Source organism: Lagenorhynchus albirostris, chromosome 10, assembly GCF_949774975.1.
Source record: "Lagenorhynchus albirostris chromosome 10, mLagAlb1.1, whole genome shotgun sequence".
Lineage (NCBI taxonomy): Eukaryota > Metazoa > Chordata > Mammalia > Artiodactyla > Delphinidae > Lagenorhynchus > Lagenorhynchus albirostris.
The window spans coordinates 25,477,457-25,493,720 of NC_083104.1; the positions used below are offsets into that span (position 1 = coordinate 25,477,457).

The 16,264-nt window shown below is 42.7% G+C and overlaps 1 protein-coding gene and 1 long non-coding RNA gene across 3 annotated transcripts in view; one reads left to right on the plus strand and one right to left on the minus strand.

The window, feature by feature from the left end:
* The window catches only part of ADAMTS9 (ADAM metallopeptidase with thrombospondin type 1 motif 9), a 223,826-nt gene that overhangs the window by 100,285 nt on the left and 107,277 nt on the right, over nucleotides 1–16,264 (plus strand). For both annotated transcript variants that reach the window (XR_009542735.1, XM_060161420.1), the window contains one exon: nucleotides 15,458–15,625. Coding sequence is in view for 1 of the 2 variants with exons in the window: in XM_060161420.1 (XP_060017403.1) it covers nucleotides 15,458–15,625 (168 nt within the window). In the remaining variant the exon portion in view is untranslated. The remainder of the gene's footprint in view (nucleotides 1–15,457; nucleotides 15,626–16,264) is intronic.
* On the minus strand, nucleotides 9,553–11,457 carry LOC132528071 (uncharacterized). Its single transcript, XR_009543125.1, has 3 exons — nucleotides 11,277–11,457; nucleotides 10,483–10,585; nucleotides 9,553–10,160 (listed from the first exon to the last, which is right to left on the minus strand). It is a non-coding gene; the product is annotated as an uncharacterized LOC132528071 (long non-coding RNA).

Here is a 16,264-nt window from a genome sequence, read left to right on the forward strand (position 1 = left end):
AAACAGCATCTTTCCTAGTTTTTCATTGGCTTTTTTCTCATGAAATTCTTCTTCCTCCTCCCCCCCTACCTCCCTCCGCCCCTCCCACCCAGGCAGCTAAAATGCAAGGGTCTCTGGGAATGGTGTGGTTTTTTGCTCCCCTTTTCCCAGGGAAATCCAGACTTTCATTGCCAGTCTTACTAGTAAATACTTGGCCAAATGCAGACTCCCCTTTTTTAATCCATTGCTCCCCAGTCAAAGCCCAGAATCCTTTGAGAGCTAAAGAACTTTTCCACAAATATGTGCTGTTTGTTTTCCTTGTGTTCCTAAAAAGCCCTCACCCAACCAACTCACCTATTCCTGCATTGCGGTTGGCACTTTCTTAGTGAAATCATGATTTCCTCCTTGGTTGTCTCTTAATCAGCTGTGAAGCATCTGGGAACCGCTTAGCAGTGACGGGTCACAACTGTGATGTCAGGGAGGAAGTGCTGTCCAGAAGAGCCTGTTTGTTTCATTGTAGTTGCGATCTTCATTGCTGTGCCTGGGAGTTGATTTTACATTGTACACGTCACGTTCTCTAAGACCAGGGATTCCCAACCCTTTTAGCCTAGGATTTTCACCCTGTGAATGTTCAGTGGGCTCTTTACCACCTCCCATCCAAAAGAAAGCTCTGTGTGCTCTGCCCCCCACCAAATGAATTAAAATCAATTCAGTTTTGAGAGCTTGTTGAAGGACTTTTTGAAAACCTTGGGATTATTCAGGGTTCTCAATATGGACATTGGGTAATGTCTGGAGACATCGTTGGTTGTCATAAATGGGTTTGGGGGGGAGGGGCGGGTATTACTGGCATCTAATGAAGAGATGCCAGGGATGTTGCCAAGCATCCTATAGTGCACAGCATGGTCCCCATAGGAGAGAGAGGACTCATGATCAGAAGTCAAGGCTGAAGTCACAGTTGCAAGCCCTGTGGAATGACGGTGGTTAGCTATCAGAAAACACTTCTCTCTGGAGAGTCAGATTTTCCATCACGTAGTATGTGGAATCCTAGGAAGCCAGCAAGGTCAAAGATTTTCAAGAATGAACTGAAAATAGGAGGTTTCAAAGTTGTCTCACCAGACTACGAATTTGCAAACCAACAAGCAGTATCATTCAATCTTTTCTGGAGCCAGGAGGGGAAGTTGTTGATGTGTACAGATGTGCGCAGTGTGGTCCACAGACATTCCGCATGGCAACTTTGGCAGGGGTCACTAACTTTGGATAGAAAGGCATAAATGAGGATGGGAATTTCTACGAAAACAAGCGTTATTCCAACATGTTCATACTTTTGGATTGCATGAACTGATAGCACTGATAGGATAGAGATGATAGATAGATAGGTAGATATCGATAGATATCGATAGACAGCACTTACCTCATTCATGGTAGAATTTGCACATGTGTCATGCACTAACTATATCTAGGAATTGGTTTCAGAGTTGAATATTTAGGAGTTTTTGGGGGGGAGTACTTTTATAAAAGCATAATTAATCCCAGTGAGCATTTTTATCTGGGAAGTAAGGACACCAGTTTCTTACTAGAGACCGAGACAGTGGTACAGAAAGTGTTCCATGGCTTGTGAATAGATCTGAAACAGGGTTTCCCAGCCTCGGCACTATTGACATTTGGGACCAGGTACTTCTTTGTTGTGGGGTGTTGTTCTGGGCATCCTAGGATGTTTGGCAGCATCCTTAGCTTCTACCCGCTAGAATGCCAGTAGCATATCCTCTTGGTTGTGATAACCAAAAATGTCTTCCGACATTGGCAAACGTCCTCTGGGGGCAATATCATCTCTCCCTCGTGGTTCAATGAGTGTCTTACAGCAGAACTTTCCTTTCCATATTCTCATAGGCATTACGTAGGTATAGTCTACAGCATTTCCCAAATTTGTTTGATTCCAAATTCCTTTTTTTTTTTTTTTAAGTCAGAGAAGTCTTAGAGGTTTTAAAATTGTTCTCTTCCTCCTCTCAGGGAAGGTAAATCATTATGTTGTAGAGACCACCAGGTTTTCACAGTTATTTTCCCACCAGTTGTTTTTTTTTAATCTAGCTGATCACCTTTTTCAGATATGTGGCTGGCTGGCCAGATACCTGGCTTTTCAATACATGAGCTTCCCAGGGAAGGAAGTTTCTGAAATTCTGCCCCTTCATACCTCTCCTTTCCCACTTTTCAAATCTCTTCTGCTTTAGCAGATGGCAATTGCTATATATTTGCCAACCTCAGACCCCCCTGCCACACAGACACACGTATTTATGATCAGAATGGCAGGTGCAACTCCGAGATCCGTGGCACAGAGAACATTTTAGATGATCCATCTCCTGGCCCTAGAAGGAAAATCAATCTCAATTCTTCTTCTTCAAAAAGGTCACCAGTGATGACCATAAACTCTAATAGTGACTCCAAATCTTTGAGACTGGAGAAGAAATCTATTGGTAGAGGAAAGGCAAGCAAAATGAACCCAGACACTGTCATGAACCTCAGAAGTTTTACGGTAGGACCTAAACTCCAAAGAAATATTGGATTCTTCCCACAATGTTTAAACTTTATTGGATAAAAGACTGGAAATTCTTATAAAAAGAAAGACATACACGTTGGAGCTCAATGTAGAAAGAGACTTTGGTTTCCCATAAGACAAATGAGTGCTACCTTGCAGAAGTAATTGGAACCTTAAATTACCAATGGACTAACTATGTCAAAAGCTCTTTCAAATTAGAAATGGAGTTTTGCCTTTTACCTAATTATAACCTTACCAGTTATTCTGGGCTATGAGACGATACAGCCACTAATGAAATCTTACTTCTCTGAATGAATGTGTTTCTCCACATCCCAGTCACCAACTGATGACCAGTGGTCTTACATGTCTTGATGTGGCACATAAAAGTGCCTGTCTGGGGCTTCCCTGGTGGCGCAGTGATTGAGAGTCCACCTGCTGATGCAGGGGACATGGGTTCGTGTCCCAGTCCGGGAGGATCCCACATGCCGCGGAGCGGCTGGGCCCGTGAGTCATGGCCGCTGAGCCTGCATGTCCGGAGCCTGTGCTCCGCAACGGGTGAGGCCACAACAGTGAGAGGCCCGCGTACTGCAAAAAAAAAAAAAAAAAAAAAAAAAAAAAAAAAAAAAAGTGCCTGTCTGCAGTAGGCCAGATGGATTTGACCAGAAGTGGAGAAAGAATAACAAAAGGCCCACATTTACGGATCATCTTCTGTGAGCCAAGCTTTGGGACTAGTGCCTTGTAAGCATTATTGCAAACCCTCATATAATCCTTACAAAATGGTCCCTATTGTGTCCATTTTGCAGGTAGGAAAAGTGAGCTCCACGCAGGCTAAGCAAGTGTCCCAGCATCCTACAATCAGTCATTTTTGGATCCAGACCCGACTGACTCTCAAGCTTCATGCTTTCCCACTCCCTCTCTGGAAGGGCTTTCAAAACTTCTAGAAATACTGATTTTGATTTGTGACACATCCAAAAATAGGCTCTTGCCCTGGTGGAAACCAGTTTAGCTCTCCTCTGCTTTTTAAAAGCCATTGAAACTGAGTCTTTGGGGTCTGAATTTTTGAATAGGCCCTTTTAACACTTCACTGGATTTTGAATGGTTTTCAAAGGAACTCAGAAATTGGGCTTGGTCACCCAACACTCTCAGACCAGAGCTCTGAAAAGGGTTGGTTTTCCCCTGCACATTTATAGCATGCTAGAACAATGTGAATTAGCACATCTGTAAGGAAAGATCTGCTGAACTAAGAAAACTAGATGTATCTGAATGTGGCCTAATCCTATTATTTGGGTAATAACCACCTCACTTAGTAGGGAGGCTTGTGGTGGCCAGCTTGTAGAGAGTGTACAGGAGATCAAATTCAATCTACAGTTACAAAGTCTCAGGCTTGATGTTGGTTTTGTAATCCTGAATACCCTATACTCTGATAACATTTTTCTAAATGAAAGGGAACTTAAAAAAAATCAGGCTCAAACTTAGACACATTATTTTGGAACAGATGGTATAAGTCTTTAGTTTGTTTTGTTTTGCTTTGCTTTGCTTTTAGGTGTTTCCAGCCAGAATGGAGATAGACAGTATCTGGCCTAGATAGAACCCATTCTGGTCTGTTACATTTCTGTGTAGTCTATTTTCAGTCTGTATATCTACATTTTTTCCATCTGGCAAAAGTGTCAATCTAAGGTGACATCTTTGGGAAGGAGGAACAACATTTTGTGACCCTAAGAGTATATGGTGGTCTCAGTGGCTGTTAGCCAAGCTTTCAGTGTTAGCCTTGCCTGTGCAGGACAGTGTGGTCTTCTGAGTTCCCAGCTTCCAACCCTTGCTGTCCATTATCTTACATCATATTCTCAGATAACCTTCCTCTTAGATGTCTCCTGTGCAGTATTCAGTTCTGTAACTATGAATTAAATATTAAACCACAAGAGTGCTTAGCCAGTTTTAGATTGAATAGACACAGGCGATAGGAGAGAGCACGAGTTATTTATTTGGACCCTACCAATGAACTGAGCATTGTGTAGAATGTTTGCTTCATCCTTAAAAATTCTTGTGAGATAAGTGGCTCTAGGCTCTATTAGATACTATTCATTCACGCATGCGTTTGTGTGATCCCTAAGTATTCAAGTGTTTGCTATAAACTAGGCACTGCTCTAGTTTATAGAGCACTGGGGAGATAGAGCACTGGGGAGATAGCAGTGAACAAAACAGACAAAAATCCTTGAACTCATCAAGCTTACATTCTAGTGGGGGGGGGGAGATAACCTATAAATCACAAATAAAACAAAAGTTGAAATATGTATTGTGAAAGGAAGTGAATGGTGCCATGGATAAAAATAAATTAAAGAAGAGAGAAAATAGCATGGAAGAGAAGGTGGGAACTGCAACTTTAAGGCCAGGCAAGTCTCCAATGAAAGGTGACATTTGAGCCGAGATCCGGGAAAATACAAAAGTAAGCTATGTGGATACCCAGGAGAAGAGTATTTCAGGTGAAGACCTGGAGACGGGAGTATGCCAGGCATATCTTGGCAGTCGCGAGGCCAAGGTGGCTGGAATAGAGGGGGTGTGGATGGTAGGGTATGAAATTAGAGATGAAATTGATGGAAGGGAACATGGAAGTTGATCGAGGGAGAGGGAGAGAAAAGGACCATTGGAGGGATTTTTGCTTACACTCAGTGAGGTAGGAAGCCATTGCAGGGGAGGGAGAGTTGAGTAGAAACGTGGATTTGTTTTAAAAGAATGAGTCTGGCTTTTGAATTTAGGGGAAGCTATAGGAGGAACAAAGATAGAAACAGGGAGAACATTAGAAGCCGTTGGAGTAACTCAGATGAGAGTGCTCAGTGGAAGTGGTGAAAAGTGGTAGGATTCTTTTTTTGGATTCTTTTGGTTTTTAAAAATATTTATTTAGGCTGCGCCAAGTATTAGTGGCGGCTTCGTCACAGCACGTGAGCTCCTTAGTTGCGGCATGCGAACTCTTAGTTACGTCATGCATGTGAGATCTAGTTCCCTGACCAGGGATCGAACCCAGGCCCCCTGCATTGGGAGTGCGGAGTCCAACCACTGGATCACCAGGGAAGTCCCAAGAAGTGGTAGGATTCTGACATATTTTTAAGATAATGCCAAAGGATTCGCTCCAAGTTTAGATATGGGATACAAGAGAAAGGAGTTGGAATGACTCCAAATTTTGTGCAGTGGACAAGTGGATGGATAGTTTCCATTGATTGAAATGAAGATAATAGGAAGATCAGGACGTCCGTTTTAGACATGTTAGGTTTAAGATGCTTACTCACCATCATCTCATACCTGGTTAAGCATCTTGCATAAGATCACAAAGGAATAGATAGCAGTGGTCACAGCAGGTCTGATTGATTCCAAAACTGAATTCATAACTACCACGTGCTTGTGCCTCAGCCCTTGGATTTTCATTAGAATAAATCTCAAGAGTAGTGCAGGAATCATTTAAATTTCACAGAAAACCATCAACCATGATGTTAGCCACTTGTATGCCCAGTCTTCCATGTTGTGAGCCACTTATATTTTAGCTGGGTTTTATTTCTTCTCATCTCATCCTTTCATAGCGGTACTTTTGAGCCTTTTGTTTAGCAAAAGGTAAGCAGGAGGAGGAGACAAGGAAAGCCACAAAGGACTTGACTAGCGCATATTGATAGTAACTTGGTCTTATCTGAAGTACCAGTAGAGCATTGCAAAGTTGGAGGAGGAACATCTCATTCAATAACGGTTAAGATGACCTTTTTCCCTCTCACCGAGGTATATTTCTCTGATTACAGACTCAGATAGGTATGCATATTTCCATTCTGGGGTGGCATTAATATCTACCCAAAAGCAAATTCATTGCATGAACTACTTTCCCCCAATAGTTGTAAATTTTTCAGTGTAAGACACTTGACATACTGGCAGATAAAGATGTTCCTTTCACACGAAACTGATGCAGGAATGGCCAGACAGGCAGAGAAAGCAAGACTGGAAGAGGCAATTAAATGAACCCTGCCCTAGTGTCTTTTAAATGACTGAAAGCTCTTTGGGAGGAGGAAGAAACTCAAGGACTGGACATTGGTTGGGTGCATGAAAGTCCAGAGACAGCCTGCCTGCATTGCTTTTTTACAGAAACATTCCCAAAGGTGACTTTAGCTTCCCAGGTCTGTCCCTGGCTGTCTGGGACAGTAGCTCAAGTCATGAGTGGGTCTACCCAAGGGCTGTCATCTTCTAGCAGAATGACATCTCCAGGTAGCCTTGAATCCTCCAGCCTGGGCCCTTACAGTCCACCTTCAGAGCGCCAAGAAGCGTGGGGTTCTTGTTCCCACCAGCCATAACTTTTCCATCACTCACTCACTCAGACTTTTCTGCACCCACCTTTGAAACAGCTGAGAATAAAGGATGCTGGAACAAAAACCTCACCCATTACCCTTCCCATCTTCCAGTCTGCCTTCAGAAATACTTCTGTGGCTAGCACAGGGTGTGGGTCCTGGTACCATCTTCACCTCTTTCCTGAAAAATGCCAATATCGTGATTTGGCTGAAGTTGGGTTACAAAGAATCATCACGTCTAACCTTGAAAGGGAAAAGAAGGCTTACAAAACGCACTGTGCTTGGGAATGGGGAATCAGAGGGCATGTTAGTGGTAACAGAGCCTGATGACATAATATACCTCAAATCCCTGAGGGCACCATTGGATGTGTCCGCTCTAGAAATCACCACGTGTGGCTTCTGCGAATTTTCTTGGTTTTTGTTTCTGTCTTGATGGGGAGAAAAACTAATATTTACACTCCTGCAGAATAAGAAGAACCCCAATTTGGGTTTCACAAGTTTCATAGCTAATTTCATAGGCTACTGTATTTCATGTTAAAATGTATTTCCCACCTCTAATAAGACGTTGTTATGTTATGAGGGCGCAGCCTGTATGGCTGGAGAGCCCGGTACCTCATAATTCTTGCGGGGTGATGGGAGGTGGCGGTCATGAGCATCTCTCACTGCCTCCCCTTCTGTTCCTGGCCCTGCCATCTCCCTTGCAAGGCATATGCAAGGCCGCCTACTTGGATATAGTATTGACAGGAGCCTTCAAGCATGCTCCAAGAGTTGACGTGTGAACCTTAGTTCCCTTTCTCCCACAGTCTTAGACCTTTGTAGCACTGCAAAGGCTGGGCGTACTGGGGGGTAATGGGGCTGGAAGGATGGCCCGATGCCCCATCCAGCTGCGATGACTGTGATTCCTACATCCGCTTTCTTCCTTGGTGTTCCCTGCCAATCTCATGCTTTCTCAGCTCCTTTTCATGGTAATAAGTGCCGTGGTGGTCCTGGACACGAACGGCCATCAGGCAGGCCTGTCAACACTGGCTTAACGCCCTCAAGTCACAGCCCTTGTTTCCTGGCCAAGCTTTCTCTCCCTCCTCGGTCCTTTTGGATCCCTGATGCCCCTGTTCAGAGCCATTCTTGTATTGTGAGAAGCCCTATAAAAATTTCCCTAAACGTGTTCACATCTCCAATGAGCAGATACACTTTCCGACAAAGGACTCTTAGCGCTGCCACAGCTGAGCTGAACCGAGCAGGGAAGTGAGTGAATGTGTGTTTGGTAATGGTTATCACTGATGCGGACTGTGTGCTTCAGGACATTGAAAGAAACAACATAACAAAAAAACAAACGGGAAACACAAGGAGTTTTTGAGATGATAAGCGTGAGCAGGAAGTGACGGAGTGAAAAAGAGATGTGGCTTTCAGATATGGTGCCTTTCTTTTTCTTGTCTGTCTGTCTTCTCTGGTTAGAAGAGACCATATTAATAAGTAATAGTCTATGAGAGTGAAAAGGGCGCTGTAGAAGAAGAGGAATCATCAACATTTATGTCTGCTCTGGGGATTTCTCTGTGACCTTTAGAAAGAAGAGCTCTTCACCCATTCATAAGAGGGAGATTTTGCCAGACTGAGTTCCTCGTTCACCCAGCAGTGCCTGTATTAGAATGTTAATTTTAGACTCCATGAGTAAACATACATTTTTTAAAATACTCACCTTTTAAACTGCATGTTAGGAGATATTTTTAAAGAGTCCACGGAGTAGAAGTAGTAGTAGCAGGAACAGTGGACGTGTATTGATTTTTACACTGTCGGGCCAAAGCACCAAGAGCTCTGTATGCATTACCTCATCTAATTGTAAGGCAGCCCTGTTGCGTACGCATAGTGCTATTATCCCCATTTTACAGAGAACAGATCTGAGCTGAGAGTAACTTGCTCCAAATGGCACTGTGGTAAAATGGCAGATGGCACTGCAACGTAGGTCTGTCTGACTCCAAAACCTGCGCCTTGAAGGGCTACATTTTAGAGCAAGGTGAAGGCACACACCCATGTGGTGAGCTGTGGAATCCCATGCACAGCCACCCAGTGGAATTTGTTTTTAACTGGTACCTTAGAAGAAGAGGTGGTGAAACCCATGCTTGTTCATATTGGTGTTGGTAATTCCTCAAAGCCAGAGGCGCAGAATCTACACCACCTGCCTTGGCTGGCCCCAGCCCATCCTGCTAGCTCTATGTGATCATGACTGAGTTGGAGTGGAAGGAATCAGGATGCCTGGTTAGCTGTGGTTCCCAAGCAACACACAGAGCGCCAGAATCTGGTCACAAATCCCCAGTGCAAAGGGCACCAAATGGTGTTCCTTGCTAGGTACAGGAGCTCCTAGTCATAAGCCTACGTCTGTTCCTTCTTTACTGTGTGACAGTGAGCATGACGTGTCTCCTTTTCCGTAGCATTGAATTTGTAAAATAAAGACATGGACTGAATAAAAATATATATAAAATATGCTGAGATGATCTATAGCTCAGAGATTTGAGAGCTTAATCCCTGGTGGATCGGCAGGCCAAAATTTACAACCTGTAACCTTCCATTCATGACCACGCAAAGCGCCGTTCACCAGTGAATAGAGATGATCGTTCACCATGTGGCATCAGGCTGAATGCCAAGGGTGAATCGACCTTGACAAATGTTCAAGAGAAAACCAGAGTGTGGCTTTGGGCAAAGAGAAATGTGGCTCTTTATTTATATTTATATTATTGTACATGATGGTGTATTTACTTTTCATAGCGTCTTTCTTCCCAGGGTGTTAAAGAGTTTGTGAAGAAAGTATTAAAGTCAGAAATAGGTTGGATAACCATCCTCTTCCTGGGAGACTGAGGAGTCACAGAGGTCTCTAAAATAGTCTTAAGGGACATTTCTTTAAAGTCCTAGATTTCTGTTATCACCATGGGTAAGCAGGGGTGAGCAGCCTGTTTTCTTAACCAAGCCCTCTCTTCAGTATAACTTAGGGAAGAAAATGGCGGTTCTGGAAAAACACATGCTATATGTGAAGGCTAACGCTGCTTGCTTCCTGGCTCTGTGACCCTGGGCAAGTGAGGTCACCTCTTTAATCCTCAGTCTCCTTATTTGTAAAGAGGAATCCTAATAGTACCTGAGCCACAAGGTTGCTGTAGGGATTAAATAGGAGAAGCCAGTAGCCTTCAGCTTATGGTCCCACTGATAGTAAGCGCTCATGGTGTGATTTCTAATAGCTCTGCTCCAACTGAAAGAGTGCCTTTGGGGTGGCCTCTTTGAATTTGAATAACTGCCAAATCAGTTCAGCATTAGCACTGGGCGTCAGATTCCAGGTGGTTCTTTCTTGAAACCTTTAGGAAAACATGACATTTGGTTTATCGTACACTTCTATGATGGCTATAGCTTTCATGTATTCATTCATTCCCATAAATATTTGCTCAGTGCCTACAGTGTGGAAAGCAGTAATAAACATGTGGATTGCAGCTACTGTCTTTTTTCTATGTGACGAGCCCACATGGTTTTCCAGGTCTTGCACTGAGCAGATTTGAAACTTTGATCCCTAAGTCTATATCTCTGCACTCAACATTCTTCCCCCCACCCCCGGTGGAACAGTGGGTACAGGCTGGAATCCCTCTGCCTTTTCTGATTGTGTGATGTTCATGCGATACTCACTTCACTTGTCATTATAACTGGCGAAGGCAGTTCTGAACCATGGGCATGAGCATTGCCTCCTTTTTGATATCATACTTTCCAGATGAGGTCTGCCTTTATGTTTCTTAAACAAAGTCAAAATGAGAGTAGAATCAAGAGCTTGTTGAAAAGAAAGAAAAAAGAAAGAAGACCTTGTTGTTATGAAAAGACACACTTCATTTTTTAGATGAAGTGATTTAGATGTTTTTTTCATATTTTATAGAATCACAAGGGAAAGGCCTTGAATAATAATTAGTACAGTCTCCTGTCTCACAACTGAACTCTGCTCACCAGTCTCAGAGTGATGGTTAAACCTGATTGTCAAAAATCTGTAGATTATCAGAGTCTTGGCTTATCTTGGTAATGGATTCTAGTATATGACCTTTCTCTTGGCTTCTCAATTCTTACTCCTAACCTGCTGTCAACCAGTCCTCTGGTTGGAAATATGGACTAGTTGATCAACATCCTCCATAAGACATTTCATATAAACAGAATCTTATGTATAAAGATCACTTGGAAATAGGAATCACGCAGACACACTCAACTGTGCCCACTCTGCTGGGACTGTCCTCCTAGACCATCTATTAACCCTTATGTATAAGCATCTGCTATGACTCAGGCAGTCCTGGCCCACACCCCATCCACTCCGGTGCTTCCTCTGAGCCCCAGCATCATCTAGCCCCATCGAGAAGCTTCCTTCTAGCCAGATTCTGTGTGCATCCCTGACCTAAGGCCTCCCCTTCCTATTCCTTCTTGGTTCCTCATGGCGTCCTTACCAATTCCGTGTGGTCCTCCCATCTGTATTTGGATGTCCAGGTTCTCAGCAGCCTCGGCAATGCTGGAGATCTCATTCTTTCTAGGTCTTCACCCCTTCTCATCCAAGCAGACACACTGGGGTTGTTAGCTGGCTTCTTGGCGACAGAGACCCAGCCCCTCAGTATAAGTGAAAGAACCGATGCAGGACAACCCTAATGCCAGGGACAGCACACCAGGAACAGTGAGATACAAATCCACACCACATCCAGAGCTACCTCTAGAGAGGGAGCCAGTTCTGTTTCCACCAGATGTGTTGAAATGCAAGGATTTTAAACTCTTAGACCTTCGTCTAAAAAGTAAAGACAGCATCTGAACAAAGCTCCACATTAAACATTGCCTTTGAATGACCTCGCAGAAACAAAAGCCCAGGCATTTGAGATACTGACCTTGGTGTTTCTATGTAACAAGCAGAGATTACTTTGTTTGAGAGTGTTGCCCAAAGTTGGGGGGAAATCATTCTCTTAAACAAGTTGGATTGTTTCTCCAGAGGAAAAAGTCAGAGTCCTACTGGCAAACTAGGAGATTATTTTGGCTGTAAATATAAGGAATAAAATATTCCGCAGAGCAAGAACCCTCAGATATGTAGCCAATAAGTAATATGTACTAGGTGACACTCTAAATTTAACTATTATAATCTGTGATGCACATTGATGCAAAAGTCACTGCCTGGGAAAGGACTGGAAAAAATCAGATGGAAATTTCCCTCAGAATAGAAGAGCTGACACCTGTGTTGGATTATCAAGATGATAACTTCTTTATGAGATCATAATAGACCCACTAATAAACCTGTTAGATAGGAAAATTTCCACAAGCAGCTGCTTTTCTTCATTGGTAAGTTAGAAAGCATGAAATGAAAAGTGTTTGCTATCAGAGTAGATATCTTGTGAATTTCCTTATCGCTTTTCGATCTTAATTTGAGGCAAATAATATGTGTAGTATTGCATCCTGTTTTCCAAGTCAGTTCCATTGAAGTTCCCAAATGAGAAAACCACACGTAGGAATGGGTGGGATGCAGCTAATCCAGATATTGAAAAGATCTTTAAGGCTTCATATTTCGTATCAACTTCATCTGTCTTCATTTCATGGGCAATAGATGTTGGTGGCACCAGTGGTGCCCCTCGGATGAATTATTATCAGTGATGTTGTTGATAACTTAATTATTTTCATTGTGCTGTTATGTTCCCAACAGACATCTAGCCACTTGGATTGGAGTCATGTGGGAAGAGATATATACATACAAAGCATTTTGGTTATGCCATTTTGAAAACACCATTTGTCTCCAGTAATAGTATCTGTCTCTATGGTTATTGGAATGATTAAATGAGATAATGTATATAAAGTCTTAGAGCAGTGACTGGCACCCAATAAGTGGGAGAAAGCTGTGCCTTTTCTAATTCTGCCTCTGTAGATTGCTCCCTACTTTTCGGTTATCTCTTCCAGCGACCACTAAATGGGATTTGTTTCATTTGTGTATTCAACATTTACTGAGCACCTACTAAGTTCCAAGAATTATGCAAAGTGCTGGAGTATAGTGATGAACAAAACTTCCGTAATCCCTGCCCTCATGGAACTGACAGATCAATGGGTAGATTACTAAACCAGCATTTCCACCAATTCTCTTTCTCCCCTCCGTACTAAGGGACAGCTTGTCTGGACTGTTTGTGTATTGAAATGATGATCCTTCAAGGTAGACTTGCTTTAAGTTGACCCATGTTCATCTGATTAATAAGACAACTATGTCTATTTCTTCACCATAATCAAGCACATTACCACCCGTGAATCCATATCCTTTAAGTTCAGCTCATTTCCTACGAAGTAATATATTCTTGACTCCCAATGCAGTTTTTCCCATCTCTATTCATGTCATCACTGTCTATCCAGTTGCCCATACCAGAAACCCAGGAGACCTTCCCTCCTGGGAGGGGAGATCTGCCCTCTCCCCTACACCCCACAGCTGATCCATCAGGAATTATCATTTCTACTTCAAAAAATGCGTCTTCAATTCACCAACTTCCTTCACCCCTCCACTCTGCACCCTAATCTATGCCACCATCACCTCTTGCTTGGACAAATGCATTAGCTTCCTGAGCAGTTTTCTTGTTTCCACTTATGCTGTATTTCCACTCATTGCCTAGCCGGTAGTCAAAGTAGAATTTTTGAAAGAAAAATCAGACTGTGTCTTATCCCAACTTAAATCTCCTCAGTGATTTTCCCTCTTGTGGAGAATGAAATATATTATTATGACCTATGAGCTCTGCATGGTCTGGCCCCAGGGAATGCCTCAGGGAGCCCTCTTGCAACCACTCCAGCTTGTTTTCTTCAGAGTACTCATCTCAGTTAGCATGTATATATTTATTTTTGTCATCACTTGATTAATGCTGGCCTCCCTCACTGGTCCGTAAACTCCATGGGGGCTGGAATTATATCAGTTTTACTTACCACTGTATTCCCAGCACTTTGCGTAACGTATGAAACTTAGTAGGTGCTCAATAAATGTTTGCTGAATAAACAAGTGATCTCACCTCAGATTCTAACTGTGCCTTTATTTTTTGGTGGAAGTAACATTTTTAAATATTAAAATAGTCACTGGTAACAGGGATTATCTGTGTGTAAGTCATTAGACAATTGGTTTATAGGTATACTTCTTGGAGGTTCATTCTAAAAGCCTTCTCGAATTATAGCCCAAAGCCTTTATATACATCAAAACACTGTACGTTGAAGGATGGATATTTTTGTTTTGGTGTAGATATCTAAATTCAGCTCTTTCCTTCCACACTGTATACCCTATTAAGACTGCCAGAATGACTACTCCAAATCATAATACTCACAAGATGAGAGCTCAAAACAACGTTTCCATCTCCTAAAGTTAAAAGTTATAGCCAAACATATTAATATACATATTTTAAATTTCTCTAGCAGCTGCTATTGGAATTTTTATAATGGTTTATGTTTACTAGAAAAACGCGTCTGACACATTTACGAATGGGAGCACTTTGAGCTTGCTTGGTAATAGTGTTTGGATTTATGTTAGGCTACATGTTTTACATGGTGCCATTTACCTATTAGGCATAAAAGGGTACTCTGGCCATTTAAGTTAACAAAATCACAGAGTTAGCAGGGGAATTAGAAACATTGAGTAGAAGGAAATGGCACTTGAAATCTATTTTTGTTGTGTTTTCACATTTTGCTCTTCATTGTTAAGCCCATTTCCCTCTGACATGTAAGGACATTATATTGGGAAATAATGTGTCTTGAAAACGGGAGCCAGTAAGCTTATGATCCAAGTGGTAATGACTTCTGTAATCGCTAATGAGGCAATGGACGTTGAATATCTCAGCAGACTCATGGGGGCCAGCCTCTTGCCTATTCCACAAGAAGCTGTCATATCAAATTTTTGTCCTGACGCCATGAGCCCTTTGATTCCTAAACCTTTCTGAGAAACCTACTCTGAAATCAAAGTCAAGTTTCTTAGATGTGGTCAGACAAGGTCACATTAAAACAGTTCAGTGAACCTGCAGATCAAAGTTGAAAGGTAATGCCTCCCTCCCAAACTTGGCACTGACCCACCTGCTAGCTTACCTTTCAGTTTCTAACATGCCTTTTTCACCTCCTTTCCAATGGACTGGGAAAATGAGAGCTTCTCCTCTGAAAAATGGTAGAAGAGTTTCCTTAAATCAGTTCACTAGGAAATGGGACACAGCTGAATTTGGAAACACACCTTTATCCAAAAGAGTGAATTGTGAGGTAGTTTGTTGAAGAAATGTCTTCATCAGCGATTGCATGAAGTGAGATGTCTGAAAGGAATCCTAACTAATTCATAGTAGGACTTCTGTAAATCAGAATTTCATGGTAATTTCAGGTTCGTGGGCTTCATTTTTGGCCTAAATTACCAGGATTTACCCTCGTTCTTGAGTGACCCAAGATACTAAACAGGATTCCTGCTGTCATGCTGTCCACATGGTTTTCTCCATTGCTGCCTTCCTTCCGTGTTGAGCCTTGAGGTGTTATCCAAAATGGCACTGCAAAAGGGGGGAGTGGTGACTCTCGTTAGGCATGATCGTAACATCTCACGACACAGGTTTTTATCAAATTCCTTGTGATTTAAAAAAAAAAACAACCTTGCCATTGCTTTATATTTCAGTGTTCTGTCTCTTGTGGTCGAGGGCATAAACAACGAAATGTTTACTGCATGGCAAAAGATGGAAGTCATTTAGAAAGTGATTACTGTAAACACCTTGCTAAGCCAAATGGGCACAGAAAGTGCCGAGGAGGAAGATGCCCCAAGTGGAAGGCTGGCGCGTGGAGTCAGGTGAGCAACGCTTCTCCTCTCGTGACTGCTTCCTTACCTTCGGCCACACGGCTGACACCCGTGTGCTGGCTTGTTTCCCTGCGCGGTTTTGGTTTTTCAGAGGGGAGCTTGGGGACAGGGAGGGAAACAGCTTTATGTCGCCAGCTGTGGGACCTTGGGCAAGTGGCTTCAGCCCTTGGCACTTTGGATACCATCTACAGTAGGACAGTTGTGAGGGTTGTGAGGATTAAGCGGTGGTAGATGTAGATGTCAGCCGTCTAGGACGGAGTAGCCCCTCAATCCTTCGCTGATGGCATTTTTATTACTGTTTACCACTTAAAAAACCACTAATTCAGATTCTAGTAAGGTTGACTCTGTTACCTGGCAGGAATTGAGTCTGAATTTACCTTTGAGGTTCTTAAAGAAAAGGCTGTCAATATAAAGTATTCGAGAATACTTCTCTGCCTGTTAGCTTGTATACAATAGAGGTGGGGGACAGATGGGGAAGTTCTCTGTCATTTCCTAGCTCTGCAACCTTGGGTGATTTGTTTGACCTTGCCGAGCTGACTTCATATAGCTCTTATGAGGATTTAAAGCAGTAATGAATGCCATGTACCTAGCTCTGGGGTCTTAAATCTAATAAGATCTCAGAAGTAATAT